At 37.7% G+C, this 16710-nt stretch overlaps 2 protein-coding genes across 3 annotated transcripts; both read left to right on the top strand.

Annotated features, from left to right (window-relative positions):
• Nucleotides 1-1709: 1709 nt before the first annotated feature.
• Nucleotides 1710-4090, top strand: LOC111321507 (uncharacterized). The gene is made up of 4 exons (XM_088734935.1): nucleotides 1710-1827; nucleotides 2690-3055; nucleotides 3328-3438; nucleotides 3734-4090. Exons 2-4 carry the CDS (start codon nucleotides 2773-2775, stop codon nucleotides 3946-3948), a joined length of 609 nt encoding a protein of 202 aa, XP_088591061.1. The 5' UTR covers nucleotides 1710-1827; nucleotides 2690-2772; the 3' UTR covers nucleotides 3949-4090.
• Nucleotides 4091-4118: 28 nt separating this feature from the next.
• On the top strand, nucleotides 4119-9273 carry LOC148721715 (uncharacterized). Of its 2 annotated transcripts, XM_088734932.1 has the most exons (7): nucleotides 4119-4566; nucleotides 4910-5009; nucleotides 5516-5607; nucleotides 5698-5862; nucleotides 7057-7230; nucleotides 7334-7404; nucleotides 7700-9273. In XM_088734932.1, exons 4-7 carry the CDS (start codon nucleotides 5829-5831, stop codon nucleotides 8732-8734), a joined length of 1314 nt encoding a protein of 437 aa, XP_088591058.1. In that variant the 5' UTR covers nucleotides 4119-4566; nucleotides 4910-5009; nucleotides 5516-5607; nucleotides 5698-5828; the 3' UTR covers nucleotides 8735-9273. The 2 variants fall into 2 exon arrangements, with proteins under 2 accessions (XP_088591058.1, XP_088591059.1); XM_088734933.1 differs by lacking the exon at nucleotides 5698-5862.
• The last annotated feature ends 7437 nt before the right edge of the window (nucleotides 9274-16710 follow it).

Genomic DNA, 16710 nt, shown 5'->3' with positions numbered 1-16710 from the left:
ATTCAATGCTGTCCCTAGAAAAGATAGCCAGTATGCCAGCCTAGCCTGCGGTATTGTGCACGATTTGTAGTGTCAAACGGCGGAGCTGTTAAGAACGGGCTGTGAGGTTGCGGGAGGCTTCATTGCCCATTTTCGTGGCACTGCTGCCTTCATTTTCACTGAGCACCCAGTAGAGCCGCCATGCAACTCTTAAACATGAACGGAACAGGTACACGCTGTTGCGAGCTGCACTTGACCAGCCTTGCAGGCACACAGATATCTCTGAGTCCTGTCCCTGAACCCTTTCTTCCGCGTCCTATACTTCATCTTGAGAATTATTCATCTATCACATCGCGAATCCGTATATTTGATCGAGACATCATATGAGGTCATCAGCCCCAAGAGTGCAACACGATCTCGTCCCCGAATGAAGGATTATCATAACTTCTCAAATGTGATAAAATGAAGTATAATCATTCAACATCGAGATGACCGTGAGTCCAACGGTAGACTGGAGATACTCAGGTAGCGCAAGTCACAAAGTAAAAAATGGCGGCGAAGAAGGCGTCCAAGAACAAAGATGATTTCTGAGATAGACTCATGGATGTTGTGCAATAAACTGAAACTAAACAGAGAAAAGACGGAGCTATTGATCTTGAGCGCACGACACCGTCCACCCCCATTAGTAGAGTATATTGATGTGTCTGGTGAGCGGATCGAGCCATCTCCCTCTGCAAGAAACATTGGAGTTATCTTCGATGAGCACATGTCATTAGATAAGCATGTCACCAGTACCTGCAAAGCCTGTTTCTTCCACCTTAGAAACATTAGCAAGATAAGGGACTGCCTATCTCTTGCAGATACTGAAAAGCTAGTTCATGCATTCATTACATCTAAGCTAGATAACACCAACTCGCTACTATACGGACTGCCCAAATTCCTGATAGATCGCTTACAAAATGCCCAGAATGCCGCAGCTCGTGTCGTCACTCATACAAGAAAGTACGAACACATCAAACCTATCTTAAAGCAGCTGCACTGCCTCCCAGTTAGCCAGCGCATAGATTACAAGATACTACTTCTGACCTACAAAGCGCTCAACGGCCAGGCCCCTAGTTACATCACTGAACTGTTGAAGCCTTATGTAACGACCAGAAATCTGAGGTCCTCCTCTAAAAATTTACTTAAAGTACCATCTGTTAAGCTAGCAAGTTATGGTCATAGGTGTTTCTCTTTTGTAGCACCGACTCTATGGAACTCTCTTCCAAACAACATAAGAGTGAGCGGCTCGCTATCACATTTTAAGACCAGTATAAAGACATACCTTTTAACTAATTTTATATTTAGACTACTCCTTACTGAGCTATTTAATTATATAAGTAGTAAGTTAGGCCGCTAGATAGTTAGCTAGTAAATTAGTTGATTAGTTGGTGAGCTAGTTAATTGGCTAGGAAATTAGTTAATTTCGATATAAGTTTCAAGTTTTTACTCTCAGTATTACAGACTACCTTATTAGCTAGTTTCTTTTACTCATGTCTTAGAGATTTTTATGGTTTTTTGATCATATCGGTCCGATTTATAAAATTATTGTACAGCGCTATTGGATAGTGATAGAAATAGCGCTATATAAATACCGTACTATTATTATTATTATGATCTCGATGCTCTGCTACAAGAAGCAACTAGTTTGCTTGGAGAAAAAAAAAATATCACGGAAGTGGAAAAAAGGCCGGAGTGATTTGGAATTTTATAAGGACTCCACCACTGGTTTGAAGAAATACCAGCACAAGTATCAGCCTCGCGAAAAAAAGGTGACGAATACGTCGCTCTGCAGTGCAACAGAAGAAGGTGAATTTATAATATTTTTATCTTTTGCAACACGATGTCCCCCTAAAATTAACGAATACAGTTAATTGTCAAAACGCCTTAAATTTACTAGAATGATTAATCCAATGTTCCAAACAAGCTGCTGGCCATGTCGCCTTAACAAAGCTCATGCAAGTTTTATTTTGACAAGACTCAAACCTTATAGATTGCGATCCGAGTTTAGATTGGGGAGATGATGATGTACAACCTACATGTCGTGAGATTCTACCACCATCAATTGTCAAGCGTAAGTTTTGTTTGGGACAGAATGTTCTTTTATCCAAACACCTGCAATACAACTGTTTTCACAAAATCCCACTTTAATGTAGATCAATCACTTTAATGAGATCAATCGTTTCTCATGCAAAGGTAATGATAAATTGCTAATAATGACTGGAAAAAATTGGGGTCCTTGTGCTCATTAGTGAACTCTAGCCTTTTATCCACCTATAGATCTCAATATCAAGGCAAATCTACTATATTTTCAATGTGAACATGCACGAGCATGCGCGAATGATGCCATCAACTATCCGCAGTAAGGGTACACAAAATGTGAGGAATCACCTTAAGCTTATTTAATAAGGCATTCTTGGGACAACTTGATTTAATGAAGTAAGTGGGGAGTGTAAAGAAAGAGAGTTTATTTTTTATAGGGTTGTACATTTCATTTGCCAGGTCTCAATCTTTGTTAGAAAGAAAGTTGGTGAAATCACAGACTAACTGGCATTTAAAAGAAGGGGTGCTAAATTATTTTAAAAAATTATGGTCATGAATAGAAGAGTTGGAATGTACCAGTATATATTGATGCACATTGTGACTAAATATTATTTTTGTTTCATGGAAGATGACCTCGAAGCTGCACTTGCGAAATGTGAGGAGGTTCTTTCCACATTTCAAATTGCATCTTCCAAAAATTGGAAAACACGGATGTCTAATTTGACCTCTAGTTGGGACAACATCAGGAAGCAGCTAATAGAGGCAGTCCTTAGCTGTGAGGGCCTCCCCTCTCCAGACATTTGCAGCATTTGTTTGGAAGGCAAAGTCTGTAGACGATGTATGGAGTGCCCAAAACAGTTTATGCGCCATTCATGCGGTGAAAAGGTTCACAATTCTTTGCCTTTTCATGACAGAGATACATATGTAAATGGGTACTTTCATGCTATTCCCCCAACTGTTGGAGTTGATGGAAAAGGTTATCACCAAATAATAGGTAATCTCACAATATACAGTGTCCATTTTTTTTAATTATTATTTTCACTTCATATGCTTAATTATACATTTTTTTAAAACCACCATATTCAAATTGAACTTAGCATAAGCAAGTAAAGGTGGATGGAGACTCATCCAACATGTATTAATTAGCTTTAAAGTCATAAATTAAACTAAGTGGTTTCTTAGAGAAATTTATGATGATGATGATTATGTTATATCACAATGCAAAACAACATTTTTAATGTAGCTTTGCTTCTCGCTTTTCCTTAGATAAGTCTTTTCCAGTCCCTAATATACCAGATCAATGTTCAAGTTGTAAAGAGGCTGGAGTCATACAACAAGCTCCGTCTTCTGGTTTCTTAATAATAGTTAATGAAAAAGGTAATAGTGTCTGTTTGCTTAAACTGTCCTAGATTTTTCTTATTTCCTTTATCTAATTATTAAGTGAATTAATAAAAGTAATATGGCTTGCTCTTTATCTCAAATTACTTTTTGATATGTCCTTTTATGGTAATCAATTAGATTGTAATGCATCATAAGAAGAGATTCATTTTATTAAAATTTTCATTAGTTTCACCTTAATTTATTACCTATAGTTATGGGAATTCCTAGTTGAAGACATTTTACTGCACTTTAATGTTATCATTATTCATGAAGTGAATAATTTCTTTTTCAGGACGATACGATTTGAACAAAGTCATAATCCAGTGTTCCAATTGCAACAGTATCATTCTATCCTGGTCTCTGATTGATGTTGTACAAGCAGGGTTTTGGTGTGGGAGTCCCACTGACACCAGTTATGTGTTTGACCAACAATTATTCAGGTTATGGGATTCAATCCAAAAAAAGAATGCCTGGGACATCAGAAAGCTCCTTTATTCATGGACTTGAGGATGTATCAGTTATGAAAGGAAGGGTATGCTTTTCTTTAGTTGAATTAATTTTATTTAATTTTCCACTTATGTTTCTGCATAATTTTTTGTACAGTAGTCTATTGAATGGTCCAAATTGTATTCTGACACATTCTTGCTTAACACATATCTTTGAATTGTAATATTTTAAGGACAATGTAGCAAATGTATGGGGTTACATGACTTGCTCTTGGCTCTGACGTAATAATCTGATTGTCTATAGATTTTTCACATATTTTTAAGTTTGGTGCTAGAACATTTCAATATAATTTTCAGGTTTTATACCTTGTTTGGTTTTTTTTGAGATTTTTGTGTACATAATGTGGTGGAGATCTTACTTTTGTGCTGTCTGCTGTACTTTATCTAGTATTTACTATTACTGACCTACCTAAATTGATATTTCTATTTTATTTTTTCAAACACCAACCATCAATCACAGCACATTTAGTAGATCTTTTAAAGAGTGGAAATTCTGCCAGTTTGAATTGGGTCATCTGCAAGGTCACAATGGGATTATTTGCCCTAAATGTTCCATCTTTCAGCACTCTTGCCATGTTGATGGAAATATGAAACTGTATCGTTACAGTTCATCTGGAGGGTAGGTTTTATTCTAGAGGAAAGGTCTACACAGAACAATGTCAAAAACACCCAACATTTTATCAATGCTCATAAAACTTGTACGATAGAATGAAGGGTGCAAATTTTGTAAATTTTACTTTTATTAGTGGCCTGAATACAAGTGGCTGTTGGTTATTGGATTACTTATATTTTAATTTGGTGTGTTTTGTTGAGTTTATTTATATTAAAGATATTTAAAGTTGAGGTTTAATCTTTAGGTTAGGCACAATAGTAACTGTTATCATCCATTGTCTTTAATAATATGCAGTTAAATCATGAAAAAATGATACAATCTAGCCAGTTATAATTGTTTTCTTCTACAGACAAAGGAGGCAATCACACTATGAAGATCTTTTTATTGCCAACAAGGGGGATGTTGATAGTCACATGAACAAAGTATATTCAAAGCAGTCCAAATCTAAGGTGTGTATATATGCAGTTTTATTCCGATCATTTTATACTAAGTTTATAGCCTCTTAGCAAGCTGTGACAAGTTTCTATATTTGTAGGATTGCATGAAATTTTGACTTTTCTGTTACAGTATTAATAGTTATTAAATGCTGCAACTAGGAACAAGACAATCTGTGTCAGGAATCACATTGGCGGGCTGCTTCTAATAAGGGTAGAAAGACAGCCAAACTAGATGAGACAGGACTTGAGATCGCAGGCTGCCGGCATGGTTTGGCACAGTGCGCAGTGAACATGGTGTAAAACATTTTATAGATTTTTTTCCTATCCAGGGGTACAGTATGAACAGTGGAGGTCCATCAGCATTCAACTTAAGGCAATTAGAAAACAGTGAGGACTGACAAATTAGAATCAATAAAATTCACAGAGTTGTAACTAGACCTTAATTAGTCAGTTACTTCATTTTAGTTAATTGAAGTTATAGACATTCAACTGAAAGGTAGGTTATTCATATCTTTTAGATCGTGAGGAGCTCATTACTGAGCATGCTATTGCTTGGAATCAAAGAAGAATCAATGGCATGGCACAGAGTCTGTCAAGACCATACACACGGGTCAGTATTTATGCAATATTACTATTGCTAAATAGCTATTAAACAGACAAAATTATGTTACCATTTGTACTCACGCTTTATCTTATTTAGACTTGTCCAAACAGCGTGCACACCTCCGCAAAAAGATTTCTTCAAACAAGAATAAGCTCTCTTCCCTAATAGATAAGTACAATCAAAAGAAAGAAGGCAATGAAGCTTTGCAAGCTACTGTCTCTGAAGTTATGAAGGGGAATTTCCCATTGGGAAACACAACAGGTAAACTTTGCGAATTTTAGTACTCAATTCAACTTGTCTCTTTTGTTGAGTATTTCAGCTTGTAGCTGTCATTTTTCTTCTAAGTATATTTTCATTCTATCATTGATAAAGTATTTTCTTATACATTGTACAACTTACTAATTTTATTTATAACATAACCAAAGTAAAGCACGCGCTCTGATTGGTCAATTTAGCGTCCCCCATTTGCCCATGGGTGTACGCTGCTGACGTGAGCAAGTGCAAAGACTATTTTTCCGCGCGCGATTATTTTTTCTGGTCACGTAAGATTTGTTAAATAAAAGGGAACTCTTTAGCTACAATGTATCAATGTTATGTTATAAAACAAATGGTAAACACCACAGCGTACACTATTGAGTTATGGATGCACTGGGGAGGTTTGCTAAGCACGAAAGAAGCATAAGAGTCGCTCGAGGCAATAGCCGAGAGCGACTCTAGCTTCAACCTCCCGCGTGCATCCAGAACTCAATAGTGTACGCTGTGGTGTTTACCATTTGTTAAATAAGATAAGACACACTTGTGATAGGGGGTAGCTTAGTAGCTACGGTCATTGTGTTGGTGTCTTAAGAAAGACACTATGCTCCAGCACTGCCCCTCTCAAGAAAATTGTACCAGCAAACTGTTTACAACTTCTAATAGATCAGTCCTCTTCCGAGGTGTCGCGTTTTTTCCTACTTCTGTCTAACTTGAGCACGCAGGACATTAAAATCAAGAACAACAACAACAACAACAGCAACAACAACAAGCCGCTTATTTTCTTTGCTTTTAAATTGTTATTTTGCAAATAGTAAATGCTAATCTAGGCGGGCCATTGATTGCTTATGCATAAAACTAGATCAATTAAATAACATTGATAACATTTAAGATTTAGTTACATGTAATATTATTATAATAGTTTCAGCATATTAAGATTGCTAAAACAAAATGAGGGGAGAATAATGAGAGAAGACACTGATTTTAATTACTTAAAGTTTCCTGTTCTTGAATAATCTCTTGTTTAATAAGAAAGGAATTTTCTTTGTCCAGCATTCTTGGTTATTCATTTTTAATTCTAGCTTTGAAAGACTTTTTGGGTAGCTCTCTTATATTGCGTGGTATCTCATTCCAAAAACTGGCACCAATTATTGAGAATGCATTGTTTTAGTAATTCAAGTCATTTTTCATTCGTCCATGTAGGTACACCAATGAGAATCAAGAAAGTCATCGTTGAAAAACATGAAATGATCACAAGATGGGATGAAGAAATTACTCTCGTAAAAAAAGAGATGGCAAACTTTGTAGCGTTCTACATGGATATTACTATTCCTCGGCTTGAAAGGATTGTTGTGGAGTTACAGGATAAGTTAGCACGTGAGCATGTCATAACCATTAGTCTTTCCTTTTCTTAACATTAACAGTTTGCTTAATAGAAAATAATCTTGATAAAGCGTTCTTGTTCTTTTTCCCTGTCAAGATCCTGAAAGCATTTCAGACGTACCACGCGACAACAACGAAGCATCTTTGCAACCCGAGATGGAAGAAAATGTAAATACCTTTATCTTTGTGTTTACTTATTTACTTATTTATTTATTTATCTACGTACGTACTTATTTATTTCTTTATTTCTTTAGTTTTCGCACTATCCTTTGCTTCGCAACTGCAGTACATTTCTTACTCTTTTGCAATACATTGTGCACTCTTTTACAATAATGTGCTTACGCTTTGCTTTACACTACTCTGCGTCCATGGCATACCATGCAAACATTTAGACACACTATGTAAAAGTAACGTAGCATCAATATTTTTCTCTGCGACACCCTCTTTCTTTTCATGTGTCTAGGAGATGAAGTACAGAAGTAGTTCAATGACTGCTGTGGTTCTTCAAGGAAAGTTGAGTTGTACCAAAAAGGGAGATGCCTTTTGCAAGAGTCAGATTTGTTCTGCAGCTACCAAGTTCAAAGCTGCATTAAGTGGTAGTGACTACGAGGAATGTCTGCCTTTGGAAAAGGGTGCAGAAAATGATGATGACGTTGACGTTGACGACGGCACGTACGACAGCGCTGGTGATTGTTCTGAAGATGAAATCACCTTTAATTACAAAAACGTACCAGGTGCGGGAATTAACGTTGTGGTACATGGTGAAGGAATTCCCCATTGCGATACATTTTCATGGAAATTTCCTGTCGAAATTAGCCAGTCAACGCTCGACGGCAGAAAAGGCAGTTCGGCTTGTAGTGTAATTAACGTTTTGGTACTTGGTGAAGGAATTCCCCACTGCGATACATTTTCATGGAAATTTCCTGTCGAAATTAGCCAGTCAACGCTCGACGGCAGAAACGGCAGTTCGGCTTGTAGTGTAATAGCTTTGATCTTTGCTCATGGAGTGTGGCATGAGCGGCTCGATCTCCAACCTACGCGTGAACTATCTCCTCTTTGGGTTATGTTACTCTGTGCATCAATCAGGGTGGGAAACCGCCTTTATGACCGCTGTCGACACAGCCTACCTCAGCGTTTTCTTTCAGCCTCAGAGGCAGCCACTGTCGCAGAACAATGTGTGAGTATGTCCGTGCATTCGCCCTTGGCTAGACGAGTTTGTGATGACCATGCTCCTACAACTCTAGGGCACCAGTTATCAGCACTGTGTGATGGCTTCCACGGAAATGCAGCTCTACTTATAGCCAACGAAAAGACCGTTCTCTTCTTACCACTAGCTGGTCAATCTATTGCCTTGGTGGACAGTCATCGTCATGGTGACTTTGGTGCCCAAATATTACTTGGTTATCAAAGTCGTTTAGAGCGATTTGTAGTTGCGTGCCAGAAAGTGCTCGATTTAAATGATGATACTTACTGCAATCTGTCGTTTATTTATTTTTAGGCCAGGAGAAGTCAGACTTGATCATATCTCCATTTACAAGCCTAGTACGCTGTATGGAACTTGTATTGAATTTTTCTTTATTTCAGCGTGTTTGAAAGTCGCATTATATACATTTTAAGTATCATAATATAATTATTAATAATAAACAATGCAGAGAGGGTTGCGGCAACAATTATTGGCATTTTGTATCAAATACTGAGGAAAGGTTTCTCCCCCACTTTTGTTTTGAAGGCGATCTATTCCGTGAGTTGATCATCGGTCTTGAATATTGAAAATAAAGTATATGTTGTATTTATTAACCATAATTCTATTTTTTTTTTTTTTTAGTTTTGTCTCGGAATGCTTTTATTGATTTCCATTTTCTTTAATGTTTCTAACTGTAACGGTGACATGGTGCAGCAAGGAGGAAAACAAGCAACATTTGCAATATTTTATTCAGTGCACCTGCCTCCCGGCTCACTACAATTTCCAAGTAGACTGTAAATTTCACGTTCACTTTAATATCAGCATTATTAAAATCGTCTATTCCACTTCAAAAACGTTCTTTTTATTTTGTTATAACAAGATGGACAAGCCCTTTGGGGTTAACAAGAACAGTGAGAGCCACTTGAAGTGTTGGACGCACTTTACAACAGGTTTCAGCCGTTATTGAACTCGTGTTTCAAAACCTGATATTGTCTCCGACGAACGTTTCTCGTGGTTATCCCTTGTAATATACCATCGAGATGTTGAGGTTTTTATTTTCTTTGGAACCCTGTGGATCGTCTCACTGAGGCCCCGGATGCTTTTTGGTTCCGCAAAGCCGTTTTTAGGCAATCTGGGGAATACGCCTGAAACTCATTGTATCAAGGCAAGCTCTGTTCATATCAACAATATGTGAATAAAACAGCTTTGTAATAATAAGGTTTAGGATTTTGCCACAGCTTTTCCGAGCGAGAAAACTGTTCGGAGCCTTCGAGAAAGGGGCCCGTGACCCGAGGCACTACATGCTGGAAAGCCTAGTTTTTGTAAAAGTCTACCCGGTAAACTCTCATTTCTTTTCATCGTGTAGCCGTTATTATACCAAAGGGAAGCTGGCTTTTTCCTCTGTAAGCGGTCAATTTACAACGTGAACTGACAAAATTTCTAAAGACTCATGGCAGATCCGTTGATAGGTCGATGATAAACAATCGTTTTCGATTGCTCTGTTAGAATTCGGTTGGGAGAAGAGGTCTCCATATTGCAATTTTTTAGCCTAATATTGCCTAATATACTCAATGAGCATTTCGCAACGGTTGGACAAAACTTAGCTCTTCAGTTACCCCCAACTCCAAAATGTTTAACTGATTTCTTAGGGAAATGTAAATCACGCGTATCATACTAATTTTTTCAACCTATCATTCCGGTTGAAATTGGACTGGAAATATTACCTATTCCCAACAATAAGTGACACAGCCTCTACTCCTGCCCTACTCGGATATTAAACTGTGCAAGTGACGTTCTACGTCATGTCGTAGCAGAAATCTTTGACTTGTATATATCACTTGGAATATATACAGCCAAAATTAGATGTGAAAAATCGCCCATACTTAAGGATATGAAACTGAACAAAATAATTACAGGCCCATATCTTCACTGCCTAATTTTAACAGAATTTTGGAAAATTTTTATAAATGAAGAAGACATTTTTTTATCGCTCTCAACGCGAAATCCGCGAAGAGTATTCATCCTAAAATCACTTAATACTTACAGCAACAATATATTAGACTCTGAGATACAATGAATATATGAAGATCATATATTTTGAACTGCGGTATTAGATACGTATGATGCACGATCCTCGCAGTAGATAGCGCCATTTAAACAATAGCGAAAATCAGACCTGAAAAAAATCAGGCCTGTACGGGACTCGAACCACTGACCTCTACGATACTAGTACAGCGCTCTACCAATTGAGCTAACAAGCCAACTGGGAGCAGGCCGTTAAGTTAATTCGTAATAAACCCGTGAAAGTGATAGATGAGATACAATGAATATATGAAGATCATATATTTTGAACTGCGGTATTAGATACGTATGATGCACGATCCTCGCAGTAGATAGCGCTATTTAAACAATAGCGAAAATGAGACCTGAAAAAAATCAGGCCTATACGGGACTCGAACCACTGACCTCTGCGATACTGGTGCAGCGCTCTACCAATTGAGCTAACAAGCCAACTGGGAGCAGGCCGTTAAGTTGATTCGTAATAAACCCGTGAGAGTGATAAATGAGATACAATGAATATATGAAGATCATATATTTTGAACTGCGGTATTAGATACGTATGATGCACGATCCTCGCAGTAGATAGCGCTATTTAAACAATAGCGAAAATCAGACCTGAAAAAAATCAGGCCTGATTTGCGAGGATCGAGCATCATACCTATCTAATACCGCAGTTCAAAATATATGATCTTCATATATTCATTGTATCTCATTTATCACTTTCACAGGTTTATTACGAATCAACTTAACGGCCTGCTCCCAGTTGGCTTGTTAGCTCAATTGGTAGAGCGCTGCACTAGTATCGCAGAGGTCAGTGGTTCGAGTCCCGTACAGGCCTGATTTTCGCTATTGTTTAAATAGCGCTATCTACTGCGAGGATCTGCATCATACGTATCTAATGCCGCAGTTCAAAATATATGATCTTCATATATTCATTGTATCTCATTTATCACTTTCACGGGTTTATTACGAATCAACTTAACGGCCTGCTCCTAGTTGGCTTGTTAGCTCAATTGGTAGAACGCTGCACTAGTATCGCAGAGGTCAGTGGTTCGAGTCCCGTATAGGCCTGATTTTTTTCAGGTCTGATTTTCGTTGTTGTTTAAATAGCGCTATCTACTGCGAGGATCGTGCACCATACATATCTAATACCGCAGTTCAAAATATATGATCTTCATATATTCATTGTATCTCATTTATCACTTTCACGAGTTTATTACGAATCAACTTAACGGCCTGCTCCCAGTTGGCTTGTTAGCTCAATTGGTAGAGCGCTGCACTAGTATCGCAGAGGTCAGGGGTTCGAGTCCCGTAAAGGCCTGATTTTTTCAGGTCCGATTTTCGCTATTGTTTAAATAGCGCTATCTACTGCGAGGATCGTGCATCATACGTATTTTAGACTCTCTTCTATAAGTGAGCAAAATTTCATGGCTTAACCATTACTGGTTACAAAGTTATAGTCACAGTCATAGCAAGTGATCCATTTTAAAACCATTTCGCTACTTCTTACCATCGTAGTTCTGTTTTGTGTCATTGAAATCTATTAATATCTACAGCTTGCAAATGTTTCTTTTTTTATATACTAGTGTGCCAAATTTCATGCCTACGCCGTGCAGGGTTTAAGAGTTACAGTTGTTCAAACGAGTGGACCCCTGTTTACGTCCGCCATATTGGATTTTTTTAGATTAAAAAATTCATAAAAAACTCAGCTTTTATCATTTTTTCATTAAACTTACGCCAAAGTAATTAGCATGATAATTAATTTACGAATATGGCAAAAAAAGAAATGAACTTTTTTAACTTTTTCGACTCTTTCCGCACGTCGTAACTGTTGAACATTAATGAAATCACTTCATACTTACAATAATTATTTTAGATGAAACCTTAATATATACGTGGACCAAACTTGGTGGTCTAATCATGAACGGTTGCAAAGTTGCGGGCGTTTAAGTGAGTGTAGGTTTTTAGGCCTTGGGATTGGTACCAACTGACAAAGTCCAGTTGTGTCCTTATAACTCACTCGTGACATTTTCACTAAGTCCAGCATATAGAAAATTTTAAAAAAATCTTTATTCGTAAGAGTTGAGAGCTAAAATTTTCAGAGAGAATTTTCAGGGTGATGATCATTACGTGTAGCAATTCTCTTATGATTTGAACTAGCATTTTTGATTTTAGAGCTGTTTTAGTTCTACCACTCCCGTCGTGGTTCATATGCCCTCTTTTTCTGAACCTTCTGGCTTCCAGCGCCTGCCCACGTAAGGGTTAGGAAACTTGAAATATACCAAATTGTTGCTCTATTAAAGAGCTTTCTAATGGTATATAATATGTTGTTGCTTATAAAATTCCATGTCAAAAATGTGCAATAACCTCGTTGTCAATTTCCCCTCCTCTCCTGGAAGTCTTTCTCCTTTTTTGAGCTTTTTATGCACATCGTAACTCTCTGGAAATGTTATGAAATAACTTGATACTTACAGCAACAATATATTACACTCTCTTCTATAAGTGAGAAAAATTTCGTGGTTTAACCATGACTGGTCAGGCCAATGCTACCCCTTGGCAAAAAAATCCAAGATAACGGACATGAAAAGGGGTGCTCTCATGGGAACTGCTATAACTTCCTAACCTAGCAAGTTGGCTATAATTAACCTTACTCGGAGCCTAGAGCATTTTGCTTAACCTTGCATTTTAGACCCAGACTTATTGGAACCCAGACATGCCAAAATAGACTGACTTCACAGCCGTGATCTGGAAACCCTTCGCAATTTGGGCTGTATTAATTAACATTGAAGAGAGCTAAAATTTTTTAAAGAGAATAACATTTTGAACACCGAAAGTATAACTTTGACGTTTGAGAGGTTGAAGTAAAGGTCTGTCAATATGAGCGGTCTTGTGTAAGAAAATTGTTTAGGATAAAAACAAAGTAGCCTCACTTTGGCAAAAAGAACATATCCATTATTATTGAAAACTGGATCATTGGATAATGGCATTCAAGACTTTTTATTGGCTTAGCTATTATGGTATATGTGCCAATATACCATAATCTAATATCTGTACATTGTAACATCGGGTTTCTTCTTACAAAATAAAGTCGAGAAGATTTCTGTCTAGGGGGCGTTTTTTTTAATAAAACAATTATTCCACTCGCGCCTCGTTGGCTATCTATCATCTCATATCCAACGCGCGCTCGTGGAATAATTGTTAAATATTTGTCCTTGGACACCATTTCTTCCTCATGGAGTCGTTTTCTCCGAGCGTCGCACTCGGAAAACCATTCCCTTCTTGGAACGGATAATTTCCGTTGACAAATATTAGTGCAAATCTTGCTGAAAATGGGCGTTGTTTATATGTTGCATTTTTGATTATGCATCCCGAACCTAACAGATCCCCGTCAAATGATAGCAATTATTTACAACCTATGCGCTAATAACTGCGTCACGTATTTTCTCTTGTACAGTTCAAAGGCAGTAGATCTAGGTCAAATGCTGGCAAAATATCTATGGTGGAAAAGAGACTGTTAATGAACGGGCTTTTCTGCGAATTAGCTACTGCGTTAATTGTTTTCCATCGGATACAAACCAAATGCTGTGTATTGAGGCTGGATGAATGACCAAAAACGCTATAAAAAGGGCTTTTTGGTTTCTGTGCGAGTCAGAGTCCCTATTCCCGGAGATGTACACAAGTAATCACTACTTCATTACTCAAGACCCTCTTTTTAATCAAGCTTTACTCATTTGTCGCTAACATTTTTTGATCTGTGGTATGCACGTAACACTACTTTGTCTCCCGCGATATACTTTTCGCACCTAAACAAGTTGGAAATAGGTAAGACAAAGAGCATCCCTTTCTGTAGATGACTGTTCTCTTCAGGATCGCCCAAAATTACTGGTGCTGGCACAGTTGGCTTTTTTATGTAAGTAATTAAAACACAAGCAAACACTCTTTCAATTTTATGGCCATGAAGCGTCACACGATTTTCGTCTACAATACCAACAGAGAGAATCTCGCCATCAACAACATAAACCATTCCATTACCCTCCTTTGCTGCTACTTGCCCACCCTCAGCGTCACCTACCAGACTCCCACTGCTATTTGTCGCTGTGTTCACATCAGTCACTTGGGTACACCCAGCTCCACTTGACTGACATGCATTGACACCTGAGGCACCACCCACACCAGCCACCTGACCACGACGCACACCACCTGCCTGACTCCCATTGCCAATTGCTGCACCCCCACTTCAGCCACTTGCCCACACCCAGCACCGACATTCACACCAGCCATCTGCCCATGATCTGCACCACCTGCCTGACTCTCCTTATCAATTGCTGCACCTTCCACTCTAGCCATTTGCCCATACCCATGCCCTGCGCTATATGCCTGACTCCCATTGCCAATTGCTGCACCTCCCACACCAGCCGTTTGTCCACACCCAGCACCAACACCCACACTGGCCAACTGCCCATGCCCCACACCACCTGCCTGACACCCATCTAGTCCCCAAGTCTGATCTGCTGGATTCTCTGTGGTACCAACATCCCAATCATGATATTGATATAAAACATTTGCCTGAAAAACAAACAACATGAAATATTCTCATTAGAATTTCTGAATATATATCACATTGCAGCAAATAAAATAAGGTCATAGGAAGTAGAATAGAGAGTTACAAGCCTTGCAGTTATAGCAAATAAACTATAGATAATTTATAATAAATTTAGTATTCATTTGTGATCACAGATGTAGCCTTTAAATACTCCACTCATAGGAACAAAGAGTGTGAGTGTGTGAGTGATTGTGATCACAGGTGATTAATAAATAGTTACATTCAGCAAATACAAATTTTCACTCGGGCAACTTTAACTACATTTATTTAAATTATAGTTGACAATTATGGCCTCTCATTAAGAAAGAAAAATTAACTTACTATAGAAGGTTTGGTAATTAGGTGAGGGTAACTTTGTCTGAGATAATGTTACAGGGGTCAAGGAAAAGTGTCTGTTGTTCATTTAACAGGTGTCTGTATTAGGCAGGCAAATGTACATAAATGTTGTAGTTTTTGCCTAGAAAAATAAAATAGTTGAACATGTATTAAAACTGTCTTGTATCAAGGGCGGGGTTCTGCTGAAAAGGTGATTTGATATTATTATCTTAAATATCCAAATTTAATATTACTATCATTTACATTTCCAAAGTATTCAAAATCTATAAAGACCCCTTAAGTACGTTATGAAGTGGGGAAGGGGAGGGGAGGGGAGTTAAACAGTTCTCACTCAAAAACAACATACTTCATTGAAATGTAAATTATTATTTTAATAATCTATGAAACAAACAGAAATGAAAGCATTTAATCTAAATAACCATTTAAGCATTTAATCTGAATAACCTAAATAACCTTTAAATGTAAGCTAGATATCTATACCTTCAATGGTCTTTTAGTTGGCCTGAAAACCTCTTCAGAACTTAAATCTGAAATTAAAGAAAATAATGTACATGTGATGTTCCTTATCGTTTTCAAAAAAAGTTCCTTGGCATCCTCATATTGGTATATTAATTACTTTAAATGGTGCCTGTAAAAGCACTCTATACAGTACAGGGAGCTTAAACCAGATTGGGCCTAAATGCAAAATCTGAAGTTAAAAACCCAACTAATGATTGCAATTTCCTGTTGCTGTCAATAATAATTATGGCAACAGCTAACAAACCTTGAAAAACAGAAAGAAGCAAAATAGATCGAAAACTACCAGTCACAACTGACAGATGTGACCTTTTGACCTGGTTGAAGTGAAGCTTTGTTTCCAGAGAGGTCTGCTAGCTACGATAATTGTCAGCAGTGAAAAATGTACCCATTGTTTTAGGTCTGAATTTCAGAGTATGCAAAATATGTTATTGAAAACTGCAATATTAAGTGTAGCACAGAACCCCTGTGTAATTTAAAGAGTTCCTCAAATTGCCTATATTCCAGATGGCCAGACTGCAAACCAAAAAAACTTCCATGAAGGAGGCATTGAAGGAATATTTCCTGGCACAACACAACATGTCAGATGGAAGTGACCTGCAAATCATTAGCATTATATCTAGGAGATAAGGAGCTGTGAGCAGTATTACTAAGCCACTTCAAGCTACCAAAACTGAGATTAATAGCTCATTTAATAGCTCATGAAATTTGGCCTGACTACAGAGCTCTTTACCAACCCATTATAACAAAGATTACTAAAGTTTCTGACCACATT

Source organism: Stylophora pistillata, chromosome 10 (genome assembly GCF_964205215.1).
Source record: "Stylophora pistillata chromosome 10, jaStyPist1.2, whole genome shotgun sequence".
In the NCBI taxonomy this organism is placed as follows: domain Eukaryota; kingdom Metazoa; phylum Cnidaria; class Anthozoa; order Scleractinia; family Pocilloporidae; genus Stylophora; species Stylophora pistillata.
The sequence above is the reverse complement of the archived record's forward strand: the minus strand, read 5'-3'. Positions and strand labels throughout refer to the sequence as shown.